The sequence below is a fragment of the Pseudonaja textilis genome, chromosome 5, assembly GCF_049901715.1.
Source record: "Pseudonaja textilis isolate UNSWEBS1 chromosome 5, rPseTex1.2, whole genome shotgun sequence".
Taxonomy (NCBI): Eukaryota; Metazoa; Chordata; class Lepidosauria; order Squamata; family Elapidae; genus Pseudonaja; species Pseudonaja textilis.
This window is the reverse complement of record NC_141994.1, coordinates 26,846,185-26,860,690: the sequence shown is the minus strand read 5'-3', so window position 1 is coordinate 26,860,690 and position 14,506 is coordinate 26,846,185. Positions and strand designations below refer to the sequence as shown.

At 43.7% G+C, this 14,506-nt stretch overlaps 1 protein-coding gene across 7 annotated transcripts in view; it reads right to left on the bottom strand.

The window, feature by feature from the left end:
* The window catches only part of ITPR2 (inositol 1,4,5-trisphosphate receptor type 2), a 138,157-nt gene extending 125,196 nt beyond the window's left edge, over positions 1-12,961 (bottom strand). For all 7 annotated transcript variants that reach the window (XM_087934350.1, XM_087934352.1, XM_087934356.1 and 4 more), the window contains exon 1: positions 12,394-12,961. In XM_087934350.1, coding sequence (XP_087790476.1) covers positions 12,394-12,485 — 92 coding nt within the window. In that variant the 5' untranslated portion in view covers positions 12,486-12,961. The remainder of the gene's footprint in view (positions 1-12,393) is intronic.
* Between the last annotated feature and the right edge of the window lie 1,545 nt (positions 12,962-14,506).

Sequence of the window (14,506 nt, the reverse complement as noted above, 5' to 3'; positions counted from 1 at the left end):
GGAGAGAGGGAAAGGGAGACAGAGACGGAGGGAGGGAGGGAGAGATGAAAGTGGGTGGGGAGAGAGAGAGAGATGATAGAGACAGGCAGATAGACAATAGACAGAGATGGATGGATAGAGAGACAGATGAAAGAGATAGAGAAAGATGATAGAGACAGATAGACAGACTGGATGGATGGAGAGAGATGATAGAGATAGATAGATAGATAGATAGATAGATAGATAGATAGATAGATAGATAGATAGATAGATAGATAGATAGATAATATAGGGAGAAAGACAGATGATAGAGATATATAAACAGATAGACAGGTGATGGAGAGATAGAGAGATGAGACAGAGAGAGAAAAAGCAATGATAGAGAGAGGAGATAGAGACAGGTAGGCAGGCAGGCAGGTGATGGATGGATGGATAGAAAGAGCAAGTGAGAATAGACACGTGTGTGTGTGAGAGAGAGAGAAAGAGAAAGAGAAAATACATAGAAGTCCCTCCAGTTATCCCAGCAAGATTTTTCCAAAATGATTTGCCCTTCTCTCCTTCCTAGGGCAGAAAGAGAGCGGGAGAGAGGGAGGCAGAAGGTCACCCAGCTGGCTTTGTGTCTAAACTAAGACTAGAACTCATAGTCTCCCAGTTTCTCTCCTTCTGTCTTAACCACTACATCAAACCATATTGGCTGAATTCCTGAAAACTGGTTGCCAAACATCTCCGAGTTGTAAAGATTTTCTGGGTTAAGACTCAGGCAGCTTAAGGGATGAGTAGAGATACTCTAAAAGATGGACGATTAAGAGCCAAATTGTAAAATTGCAGTCTGAATGGGAAAGAAGATCAGCATTCCCCAGTTTTCTCCCCTAATGTGATTACTTTCCCCACCAAAATGCAAAAAAACCCAAAAACTAGGTCAGGTTTCTTGCTAAAACTTAAATCCTGCCGTCAAAGTCCTTTTGCTCACTAAGTAAGTTGGTGCCACTGCTCTGCCAAGCCCAAGCAACTATATTTTTTTCTTCTTTTTTTCTTTTCTCTCTCTCTCTCTCTCTCTCTCTCTCAACCTCTCTTGCATTTTCAACTGACAGCCTGGCAAAACAAAAGCAGGCAAAACACCATCTAAAACTTTATCCCCATGCCAAGAAAAACTTCACCTTTTTTATTGCCGTATCTCAGACTGCTATGAAAAGCTGAGGACGTATAATTGCAGGGAGCTGGCAAACTTGAAAGTTATCTTTAAACCATCGACCCTGGGTACCCAGATACTGCAAATGCCTCTAGCAAAAATGACAAAAGAGGGTTTGTTTGTTTTTTAATTAATGACTTGGAAAGTTAAAGGAATACGACCACACAATTGGCCTTCCCTTCCTCCAAAAAGCTTTGGTTTCCCTCGTCATAAATAATAAAATATATTATTCTTATAGCATTCACCTGGCAATGAAAACATGTGAAGAAGGGCTGCGTAATGTGGAAAGGCTTGACTTCAGAAGTTGTGGCTGCTCTATCACCGGCGGCTTTCAAAAAGAGACAATCACTATTTGAAATGATACAGGGTCTCCTACTCAAGCAGGGCGGAGAGGGTTGGGCTAGAAGGCCTTCAAGGTCCCTTCTGACTCTTATCATTCTATGTTCTAAGAGGAGAGCACAATAAACAAGAAAGAGGGAATGTTCAAAACAATACTAGTCCCTCCTGTGAAGATTTTTGACAAGGCCTTCCCCCAATACACACACAGACACACACACACACACCAATTATGACACCAGTCCAGAAGAATGGCCTGATCTGCCTTGCCCGGAAGTCACTCCTCAACTTACAGTGATGAGGTGCCAAAATGTCATTAAAGAAAACATGGGCTTCCTCCCTCTTATATAATATGAGGAAGTCGGGATATTCTGCAAGCGCCATCACAGATCCGGTTGTCCTCACGTTCTGACAGCTGCAGAGGAAGTGTCCAAGCTGTAACTTTGAACGGTCACTAAAATGAGCTGGTTGTTAAGTCAAGGATGACCTCTTCTTAAAAGTTACTCCTTGGAATACTACTCTGGAGAATTAATATCTATGTTTAATTTCTTTGGTTTGTATCGATGGGATTGGCCGAAGATATTTTTTTCCCACTGGTTGTGTTATCTGCTAAAATCAAAGACAGGAAAGCAAGTGTTGGATTGGGCCAATCCTGGGATTTCACATTGTTTCCCCGTTGCAAAGCCTCTCTCTGAGTAGGCGGTGCTGTTTTGTGTCACAATAAATCAGCCCAACAGGCTTGTGATTCAAATAATCCGTGAGCCACTTCCACTAAGTAGCAGCTGATGAGAACATCTGTTTGCTTTGGACCGGAGGGGTAAAATCTTAAGAACCTTTGGAAAATTTTCCACCAAGAGGAGGGAGGAAAAAGGAAGAGCTCTCTTGGCGATGGTGCCGGATTTACAAAAGTTTGCAAATACAGTTTTTTCCCTGCAGTTTTTCTCTAGTTAAACCGCAGCTCTGGCTTGGATAAGATGCAATGCACAGATTGTCCTCGACTTACAACCGCAAGGGAACCCAACATTTTCTCTTTTAAATTTTTGTTAATTTGTTCAATGTAAACATTCCATCTTCCCTTAAACAGTGTATCGTCTGGCTACAAATATCTCTGTGCAATAACCATCAAAATTTACAATATTACAACGTTAATATTGATTTTCTAATCGTGATATTGTGTAGGAGCTCGATACTCGTGCTTTGCTGTGAAACTATATGGTCAGGCAAGTTTTGGGGGAGGAAAATAAGGGGAAAAAAATTCTGCCTCTGCCTACCAGCATCCATCCGTATTCACCCGGCTAGTATCCTGTCAGTGTGTGAGAGAGTTGAGGGCTGTTTGGAAACTGAAACAGCATTTGCTGTGTGACAGCAAGGAGCCTGGGCGTGGCTTAGCTCAATTGTTCTGTACTAAAGCTGCTTGGTGCTATGAAACTAAAACTGAAACTCCTCTCCTCTGCTTGTGTTTTGCATTTGGAACAGATTTTTTTTCAGGTGGGAAGTAGAACTCCTTAGCATCCAAGTGTGTTAATAATACAGTAATTATAATATATGAAATACTAATGCTCTAATAGTCATTTGGAAAAATCCTTTCTTAAGTGAGCACCTAGAAGCCAAGAGGAAAATATGTGCCAAATTTCAAGTTTGTAGGCTTTACGGTTCTGGAAACTTTGTGATGATGCATGAGGGGTGTTTCCTTTCATATAGATAGATAATAATAAACCTGTTCATTTCTCCTTCTTAACATATCTTCTAATAAAAATTTAGTGATAGCATTAAACATAGTGAGCCCAATAATCATATCAATAACAGTCATATTGTTTACATCTATATCATAGCGTATTTTCTACATTTCACTACTCTCCTTCTAAGTTTCATTTTTCTCCTCTAACTACCGATAAAATAATGGGACCCCAACATTTCTGTTGCTAAGTGAGTTCTGCCCTGTTTTACAACCTTTCGGGACGCTGTTAAGTGTGAATCACTGCAGAGGTTAAGTCAGGGACATGCTGGTTAAGTGAATCCAGCTTTCCCATCAACTTTGCTGGTCAGAAGTGGATCGTGTGACCCCAGGGAGAATGCAACAGGCATGAGTACATGCCAGTTTCCCAGACTCCAAATTTTGGTCACGTGACCACAGAGCTACTGCAATGGTCCTAAGCGTGAATAAATGCACACTTTTTCCCTCAGTGCTGTTGCAACCTTGAGCGGTCACTCGATTATTAGTTGTAACTCAAGGACTATCTACAAATAAGAAAAGAAAATGGCAACTAGCAAAGCATTGTCAGTGGAGAAAAAAATAGGATATCTATCACCTAAAACTCTATCCGTATTTTTGTCATTGTGACATTGAAGGTTACCCGATCATTATTCATCCCTGTTTCATTCGTAGGTTGTTTGCAAGTTCCTTTTTTTAAAAAGGGACACGAATTCTTGGAAAAAACAATGGTCTAAAAAAGATTCTTTTTAGCTATGACCATCTGCAAAGTTAAGCTGTCACTAAGTGGATTTATGAAGTTCTCTTTATAACCCATTAAAATCAAGTTTGGAAGGCTAAAAATATGTAGTTTAACATACTTGGCACAGCAGCATTTAATCAGCTAATGGTGGTAAAAATATGGGTAAAATTGCCTTTCCGAGAATTTTCATAATTTTCAATCAAATCTGTTCAAACCAGAGTTTACAGGTTGAACAGCTTTCAGAAGTTTATCAACCCCATGCAATCGCATCAAATTCCTTTTCTCGTAAAAGGAATGTTGTCGCTATTACTGCTTTCAAAGTAATTATATTTTATGGCAAAAGATGGCGGAAATTGTGACATTGTGCCACCAAAGGCAGAATTTTGAATAAAGGAATCAAGTAACCAACCTGCAGTTAAATTTGGGTGCAATCCAGTCCTTGGAATATTTCCGAGAGTATAGATCCGTGACGGTGAACCTATGGCATGAGCCATTTGTGTGGGCACGTAAGCCCCTCTCAAAGTTACCTGCACTGCGCATGTGTGCACCTCCTGTATGAGTTTTGGCCCATTTGAGGCCATTTTTGCCCTCCCGGAGGCTCGAAGGGAGCCTCTGGAGGCTGAAAACGGGCACGTTTCGGCACTTCTGGTATTTTCTACCTCCCAAGGCTTGAGGGAAGCCTCTGCAGCCTCAGGAAGCCGAAAAACAGGCCTTCCAGAAATACCAAAATGGGCCCATTTTCAGCCTCCCAAGGCTGCGGAGGCTTCCCTCGAGCCTTGGGAGGCAGAAAATACCAGAAGTGCCGAAAAGGGCCCATTTTTCGGCCTCCCAAGGCTGCAGAGGCTTCCCTTGAGCCTCCAGGAGGGTGCAGAGGCCTCAAACGAGCCGAAAATCAGCTGGGAGGCATGTGCATGTGCAGTGCAGGTAAGAGGGCAGGGTGGGAGTGTTGTGTGCGCATGTGCAGGGGGGTGGGGCACATTGCATTGTGGGTGCTGGAGCATGCGTGCATGCTTCGGCACATCACAACAAAAAGATTCGCCATCCCTGGTAGATAGTCCTTGACTTACAACAGTTCATTGAGGGAGCGTTTGAGTTACAGAGGCCCAGAAAAAAAGTGACTTATGACTGATGTTCACACTTACGACCATTGGTCAACAGGATCAAAATTTGGACACTTGGCAAGTGATTCATATTTACGACAGGTTGCAGAATCCCAGGATCACCCGATCCTACTTTTATGAACTTCCGACAAGCAGTGGAGAAATCAGATTCACTTTAACAACTGTGTGACTAAGTTCCCAACTGCAGCAGTTCCCTTAACAACGGTGGCAAGAAAGGTCATAAAATGGTGCAAATGTTCACTTCACCAGTGTTTCACTTAGGAACGGAAAATTTTTGGCTCCATTGGGGTTGTAAGTCGAGGCCTACCTGTCTTCAATCACGTTCAACGACTGGGATCATTTCCAAGTCACAAAAACGCATTTTCTAACAGAGACACTTCAAAGCTGGCATAGAACAATGCTATCTACAAAGTTTATTTTTGCCAAGTGTTTAAGAGATTGTCTTTATACATCGCAACAACAGAATTCCAGCAGACTGCTCAAGTGTGTCTTGACCTTTGCCTTCTACGAAGAATGGGAAAACGTTCCCTCAGTCAGACTATGAAAATTTTATGTTTTGTTAGAATCAGAACACAACTTTCTCCTTTCTGTCCTGGCCACTTTTTACACGATGGAGAGTGTTTTAACAAACTGCATCCCTGTTTGGTTTGGTGGCAGCAGCACCTCAGATAGAAAGTCCCTACAGAGAGTGGTGAGGACAGCAGAGAAGATTACAGGAGGCTTGCTTCCCATTATTCAGGATATCCACACATCTTCATATTTCCAAGTTCGAGAAACACCAATCTAGATTTAGCAATTGTTGTCCATTGTGTGCTAAATGGGGGTCAGTGTCACATTTTCTACTAAGACATGATCATCTTTCAATGACCCCATAATCCCTTGTGGGGTGAAGTCTGGGCAACTGAATGGAGCTGAGTGTTTACTGGCCAGATGCCCTTCCTGTCACCAATGCGAAGTTTTGTTCAGCAGATATATTCTCATTTTATCTAGAGAGAAAAATACCTGCCTCTACCTAGGATCGATAGAAAGTCCCACAGAGAGTGGTGAGGACAGCGGAGAAGATTATAGGAAGTTTGCTTCCTGTTATTCAGGATGCTGCTTGTAAGCGCTATGTGGTTAGAGCCTGAACCATTGTTAGAGACCCCACAACACCCACTTTGGGTGTCTGTTTCTGTTGCTCCCCTCTGGGAGGAGGTTTCAAAGAATGTCTAGCAGGACTACCAGCTTCCCTAATAGCTTTGTTCTCTATGCCATCCACCTGGCAAACTCGCAGATTCGTTTTTTTTCTCCATGAACATGTATAACTAGACTGTGTTGTTTCCTGTAATCTTGTTTCTCTGTGTCACATAATATATGTTGGTATATACATAATTTTGTATTTATTTATCTTGTCATGTTTATGTAGTGTAAAAGGGCAGTGACCCTTTAAGAGCTTCATGCAACGAAATTTAATTTTTAATGTATGACAATTAGTGTACACTCTTCTCTTATTTTATTCCATTCCATTCTTGTTCTGTTCTAGTTCTTTTCTTATTCTGTTCTGTTCTATTCTATCCTATTCTTTACTCTACTCTACACTCTACTCTATATTCTATTCTATATTCTATCCTATCCTATCCTATTCTCTACTCTACTCTATATTCTATTCTATATTACTCTACTCTCTCTTCTCTTCTCTTCTCTTCTCTTCTCTTCCATCTATTCTATTCTATTCTATTCTATTCTATTCTATTCTATTCTATTCTATTCTCTACTCTACTCTACTTTACTCTACTCTAAACTACTCTACTCTACTCTACTCTACTCTACTCTACTCTACTCTATATTCTACTCTATATTCTTTTCTATTCTATTATTTGCAGCAGCCAAATGTGCTTGGGGACAACTATGTACAATTTTTTAAAAAATGAACTTCCTCTCTGGGCCACGATAGCAAGTCACAAGATAGCAAGAAAGACAAGTATAGAGACAGTCCTTGACTGATTACCAAATTGAGACCAACATGTCTGTTGCTAAGCGAAATGTGCGTGAAGTGAGTTTGGTCCCATTTTAGGACTTTTCTTGCCACCGTTGTTAAGCAAATTGCTGCGTGTATAAAATTAGCGACCCAGTTATACAGTGAAACTGGCTTTCCCCTTGAGTTTCCTTGCCAGGAAGACTCAAAAGGGGATCACGTGATCCTGGGACCTTGCAACCGTTGTAAATATGAGTCACTTGCCAAGTGCTTGAATTTTCATCAAACAGGGATTGCTGCAGTGGTCGTAAGTGTGAACAATGGTTCTAAGTTTCCCTTTTTTTCAGTCCCATTCTAACTTTGAACAATTACCAGGTGAACTGTTGTTAATCAAGGACTACCTGTACAATCCATTAATTTCAATTTCTCTGGAATGGATTGGCAGAGGAATCAAGATCAGTCATTCATCCACATGAAATTTCCATCCAGATCCGGGGTTGTCAAACTCAGCAACCTGAAGATGTGTAAACTTCAACTCCCAGAATTCCCCAGCCAGGAAAACCCCCATAATCCCTTGTGGGGTGGAGTCTGGGCAAACTAAATGAAGCTGGCTGAGAGTGTTTCCTGACCGGATGCCCTTTCAGCAGATATATTCTCATTGTTTGCCCGAGAGAGAAAAGTCTGCCTCTACATAGGATCGAAGTCACTGCCTCCTCATTGACCTTAAATTTAATTGATTAAATTTAATGAAATTAAATTACATTTAAAATTGATCTTAATCAATGATTGCCTGGGCAAAAAAATGTAGGGCATGATATAAATTTAGAGGATTGGGGAAAAAATGTGGATTGATAACTGTAAATTGACATTGTCAACAGCATTTAAAGAAAAGCAATATAAAATGTTTTGTAGGTGGCACTTAGCCCCAGCAAGACTGGCCAAAATGTATCCAAACACAAAAGCAGAATGTTGGAAGTGTAAACACAAAGAAGGAATGTTCTTCCATATGTGGTGGCAGTGTCCAGAGGTTAAAAAATATTGGATGAGGGTACAAAGATGGTTATTAGAAATTACAGATCACAAATTAGAACTCGAACCAGAAATATACCTATTAGGAATAGTTAAGGGAAAACTGAGCAAGGTCATCCGATACATCATTATACATATCATAACTATGGCGAGAATAGTCTTTTGCACATGGATGGAAGAAGGAAAAGATACCATCAGAAGAAGACTTGACACAAAAAATAATGGATTGTGCGGAACTGGAAAAATTCACAATGGAATTAAGAGCAAAGATGATTCGGACTATTGGGATAGGTGGTACAAATGGGTGGGGGATAGAAATAAGAGTTGATGTTTACGTATAAAAGGAGAGGTATGTATTAATAACGACATGAACACTGTTAATGTGAATAGAGATTTGTATTTTTGTTTTTTAAATTTTTTTTTTAAAAAATGATCTTAAAGTTTCTGAGTTTGAGAAACACCAGTTTAGATTTTGCCATTGTTGTCTGTTGTGTGATAAATGGAGGTCAACTTCACGCTTTCTGCTAAGGCAAAATGGGCTTTGTTTAATCTTGGCTTAGCAGGATATATGAACTCCAGGTTCAGTAGGAAGCCATTCATTGCTTCCAGGTTGTGCGAATCTAGCCACCTTCGATTCATTTAACAACTGATGCGAAAGAAACCATAAACTGAACCCAAAGCCGATTAATTGCAAAGATTTCGCACAATCTGTCTGGAGCCGGGGAAGAAAAGTTCACTTTCTCCCCCACACTCCCCCTCACAGTTTCCCAGCTAGAGAGAAAAAGCTAGTGTCCAAGGAGAAAGTCTCTGTTAGAAAACTTTCTCTCTGATAATCCTGTTTACTTTGACCAAGGACTGATTTGCAATGGGGGAAACTACCTTGCTGGTTCAAAGGAAACCTTTGATAGCTTGGCTGCTGTATATGTAAACCATCCTGGAGCACACCATGTGCATGAAGTGGAATAGGAATAGAGAATTGGAATTGGAATTGGAATTGGAATTGGAAGAGAAGAGAAGACTGGAGGAGGGAGAGGGGGGAAGGGAAGGGAAGGGAAAATATGGAATGGAATGGAATAGGAATAAGAATAGATTAGAATTACATTAGCATTAGGAGGAAAGAGAAAATATGGAATGGAATAGGAGTAGAGTAGAGTAGAGTAGTGTAGAGTAGTGTAGTGTAGAGTAGAGTAGAGTAGAGTAGAGTAGAGTAGAGTAGAGTAGAATAGGAGATAGAATAAAATAGAATAAGGAATGGAATAGAATAGAACAGAGAATAAGAATAGAATAAGAATAGAAAATAAGATAGGATAGGATAGAATAGAATAGAATAGCAGAGCTGGAAGGGACCTTGGAGGTCTTCTAGTCCAGCCCCCGAATCAGGCAAGAAACCCTATATCATTCCAGACCTCCGCTTAAAAACTTCCAGGGTTGGAGCTTTCACAACTTCTGGAGGGAAATATTTAAGCCAGTCAGCCATTTGGAGCAGAAAGTGAGAGGCACATCTGAGGGTCAGTATATATACAGGCAGCCCTTGACTTACCACAGTTCATTTATTTTATTTTATTTATTTATTTTATTTGTCAAACGCTCACACTATAATAGAAATAAGAATAAACATAGGTGTAAATACATGAAATAGCGGCTGTTCGAAGTTACAACTGCAGGGAACAAAGTGACTGAATGATCGTTTTTCACACTGACGCCCATTGCAACATCTGCACGTGCTCAAAATTCTGACGCTTGGCAACCGACTCATACTGATGACACTCATGGGATTCTCCTTCTGTGGCCTTTGGCCAAGCAAAGGTCAGCAGCGAAGCCAGATTCACTTAACAACCATGTGACTAACTTAACGATAGCAGTGGTTCCCCTTAACAACTGGGGCAGAGCTCCCTGAACGACGGTCTTGCTAAGCAACTGAAATTTTTCAGCTCAGCGGTGGTCATAAGTCGAGGACATAGCCATCCTCCATGGAGAAAGCAACTGTAGTTTAATTAGCTCCCTTCTTCCTGGCTAGGAGCCCGTGAGGCCAGTTAAATTTCCATGCTGGATATCAAGTTGGCTTGCTCCCTCTGTCTGGAACAGAATTCGGGGACAACCGAGTTGATCACAAATTACAACCCAGGGCACTCATGGGCACAACACAGACATCTGAGGCTGCACAGCAATTCTCACACTGGAATGACTCAGCCCCTAAAATTGGTTTTTCCCCTGAATCAGATTTTTTGCTCTGATAACTCTGATCATTGCCTCATAAAGCGGCAACAGGATGGTGTCCAAATGGGACCTTTTAGCAAGCAATTGTGCCGCACAAACACAAACCCACAAACCCTTTGCACAGCCACTCTCCCGAGCTGACACACCCAGGTTGCATTCAGGGGGCAAAACATCTGGAAGAGATTTGGGGAGTATTTTTATTTTATTTTAATTCCCTGCCAGAGCAGGATTTCTCAAAGCCAAAGTAAGTTCCTTCCTTCCTTCCTTCCTTCTTCCATCCATCCATCCATTTATCCATCCATCCATCTAGTCATCCTTCATTCCTTCCATCCTTCATTCCATCCATCCATCCATTCATCCTCCATCCATCTATTCAACCTTCCTTCCATCCATCTATCCATCCGTTCATCCTCCAATCCATCTATTCAACCTTCCTTCCTTCCTTCCATCCATCTATCCATCCGTTCATCCTCCAATCCATCTATTCAACCTTCCTTCCTTACATCCATCTATCAATCCATTCATCCTTCATCCATCTATTCATCCTTCATTCCTTCCATCCTTCGTTCCTTCCATCCATCCATCCTCCATCCATCTATTCAACCTTCCTTCCTTCCATCCTCCATCCATCCATCCGTTCATCCTCCATCCATCTATTCAACCTTCCTTCCTTCCTTACATCCATCTATCAATCCGTTCATCCTTCATCCATCTATTCATCCTTCATTCCTTCCATCCTTCGTTCCTTCCATCCATCCATCCTCCATCCATCTATTCAACCTTCCTTCCTTCCATCCTCCATCCATCTATCCGTTCATCCTCCATCCATCTATTCAACCTTCCTTCCTTCCATCCTCCATCCATCCGTTCATCCATCCATCCATTCATGCTCCATCCATCTATTCATCCTTCATTCCTTCCATCCTTCCTTCCTTTCATCCATCCATCCATCTTTTCAACCTTCCTTCTTCCACAGACCCCACAGTCCTCTTCTTCCTCCTCCTCCCTGCACATACCCCTCCCTTCTAGCTCTGATGATGTTCCCCAGTTGGGTCATGAAACGTCTTCAAGAAAACAACTGAGTTCAGAGAGCACCAAGGACCCCACAGTCCTCCTCCTTCTCCTCCCTACACACCTCCTTCCCTTCTATGTAGTTGGCTGCAAGAAAACCCCGGAGCTCAGCCAGCAGGAGATTTCCAGGAAACCTGCCCTTAGCGGTAGGCTGGATCCCTCTTGAAGGACTTCCTTACCCCGTGGCTTCTTCTCCTGCCCTCCTCTTCCTCCTCTGTCTAAGCCCCCTCCCTCACTCCCCAGGCCAACGAGAAGGACCCACACCGTCAATAGAGGCGCATCTCCCCCAGACCCCACCTGCCTGCCCACCTGGGCCAGGTGGTGGTGGGGGGGAAACCAGACCGAGCCGCCTAAGGAACTCCCCGCCTCGCCAAGCCAGCAAGTCAAACACACATGGCACCCTCTATGCGGGTGCCATCTCCCCACGAAGTCTCGCGCGGTTCCACCTCCGGGGCTCGATCCCCTGAGCAGCCGGGATGGGAAGGGGAAACCTGTCGAGGCCAAAGCAGGCTCTGATCTGCCCCCTCCAACTCCCCCCTCCCCGCACACGTGGGAAGGGAGACGCTGTCAAAAGCCGGAGCCGAGCCGAGCGCGGCCAGAGTTGCGGAGGGCTCTCTCCCAAGAGAGGAGAGCAACATGGGAAGGGACCTTTAGAGGTCTTCTAGTCCGACCCCCCTACTCAAACCAGGAGACCCCTCCCTCCCCTCTATACTATACCCTTCCGGACCAACCAAAGTTTTGTCTACTCTTCTCGTTATAAATTCCTCCAAGGTTGAGGAAGCATCCCCGAGTCGTTATTAGAGTCCAGCTGGAAGGGAGGGAGGGAGGGAGGGAAGGAGGGGTGGGCTTGCAACGTTTCCTTCCCGCGCCTCGCTTAGCGACCCTGCTGGTGCTTTGGACGGGCCCCGGCTCTTGTTTCCTGTACGGAAGCAAAAGGCAGGCCGGGCTCCAGAGAAACTAAAGCCAGCGGAGGATGGGACGGACGAGCCCCCCACCCTCCTTTTCGACTCCCCTCCTCCTCCTCCCCCTCCGAGCGCCCCTTACCCCAAGGTGCTGATGAAGCCGTTGACCGAGCCCTCGGCGTAAAGCGAGACCACATCGCCGATGTAGAGGAAGCTGGACATTTTATCAGACATGCTGGCTCATTTTGGGGGGCTGCCTTCCTCCTCCTCTTCCTCTCCTCCTCTTGCACCCCCCACCTACCCAAGGGGGCTCCAGGTAAGGCAGGACAGGTGAGGAGCCCCCCCTCACCCAGGCGGTGGCCGCGAGATGCGCCAGCTGGGCTTGCCCCCAAAAAACCACCCCACGTCTGCTTTGCGAATCCTATTCCCGCCCCCTGTTAATCCGAAGCCACTCCGGTTCCCCTTCTTCTTCTTCTCCTCTCCTTTTCCCTTGGCTGCCCCCTTTGGCGATCCTCTCCGCGGCTTTTGCTCGGTTGCCGGACGGTTGAGGTGTCGGCGGTGGGTGGGTGGGTGTCGCCTCTCTCCAGCCCAGTCGGGGTCCGGGGTTCCCTTCCCTGCCCTGCCCTCCCCTGCCTGGACGGCGCCTCCGTTTCCTCCGCAGACAAACTGAAAGTTTTGCAAGCGACTTTCCCATTGAAGCTGCTCGAGGGAGGGGCTTCCCGGTCCTCCCCCCAACCCTTTACCCGCCCCGACCAATCGCAGGCGTCGGAAGAGAAGTGGGGGCGGCCCCACGAGAGATCGAGGAAGAAGGGAGGATGAAGGGAGGATGCGGGCGGGGAGCGAGGGGGGGGCGGACCGGAGAGGAGGGGAGCTCTCCCCCTGGGGTGATTAGGGTTATGAGAGTCTAGTTTTATGGACTTGCGTTCAAGGTTTCTGTACACACGCACAGAGAGAGAGAGAGAGCTCTTTGCATTGGCCAACTCATAATTCTCGATACCTTAATAGATTGATTCCATTGATCAACCCACAATTCTAGATTCTTAATAGATTGATTCCACTGGCCAACTCATAATTCTAGATTCTTAATAGATTGATTCCACTGGCCAACTCATAATTCTAGATTCTTAATAGATTGATTCCTTTGGCCAACTCATAATTCTAGATTCTTAATAGATTGATTCCATTGACCAACCCACAATTCTAGATTCTTAATAGATTGATTCCACTGGCCAACTCATAATTCTAGATTCTTAATAGATTGATTCCATTGACCAACCCACAATTCTAGATTCTTAATAGATTGATTCCATTGGCCAACTCATAATTCTCAATACCTCAATAGATTTATTCCATTGGCCAACCCATAATTCTAGATTCTGAATTGATTGATTGCATTGGGCAACCCATAATTCTCGATACCTCAATATATTGATTGCATTGGCCAACCCATAATTCTCGATACTTCAATATAGAGAATTCCCCCTCTCCTGGTGATTGGCCCGAGGTCACACAACCAGATTTTATGCCTAAAGTGCAACTAGAACACCCTCTGCTGGTGATTGGCTCAGGGTCACTCATCCGACTTTCATGGCTAAGGCAAGACTAGAACTCTTTGTCTCCTGGCTCTTTAACCACTACACCCAACTGGTATGTTGTAGTACAAGCCATGAAACTAAGCAGAAGATATGGATGAAAAATCTTCCCAAATCAGATAGTGGAGGCACCTAGAAACATAGTACGAAGAATTTCAACTATCTCAACCTGAATTGGGAAATCAAAGTCTGTGAGGAATGGAGATCCAGCGGGTTCTTGACATCTCTTGGAGACAACTTCATCATTCTAAAGGTGGAAAAGAAAACTAGAAGGATCAGTTACAAGGATGGGTTCAAGAAGAAGAAGAAGTTGGCAGAGCTTTGGAAGAGAGTGGCCTAGCATTTGCCTTAATGCCAAGAGGGAGAACTCAAGGTAGATAGATTCATCTTCTAGATTTCAAGAGGATTGTCTTCAATCAGAAGAGGAGGAAAGTACCATGGATGGAAATCCTGGAGCAGTATATTTAATCTAAAGGAGAGAAGATTAAGATGAGATATAATAGCAATCATCCAGTACTTCAAGAGTTGGCAGAGAGAAGAAGGGGTGGATTTATATCCAGAGCTCCCAACTAAGAGAAGAACCAATCTATGGTAGCTTTACAGAAGAAGACCCACACTATAAATAAAGAGGAATTTCCTGACTGTAGAAATTAATATTACGTT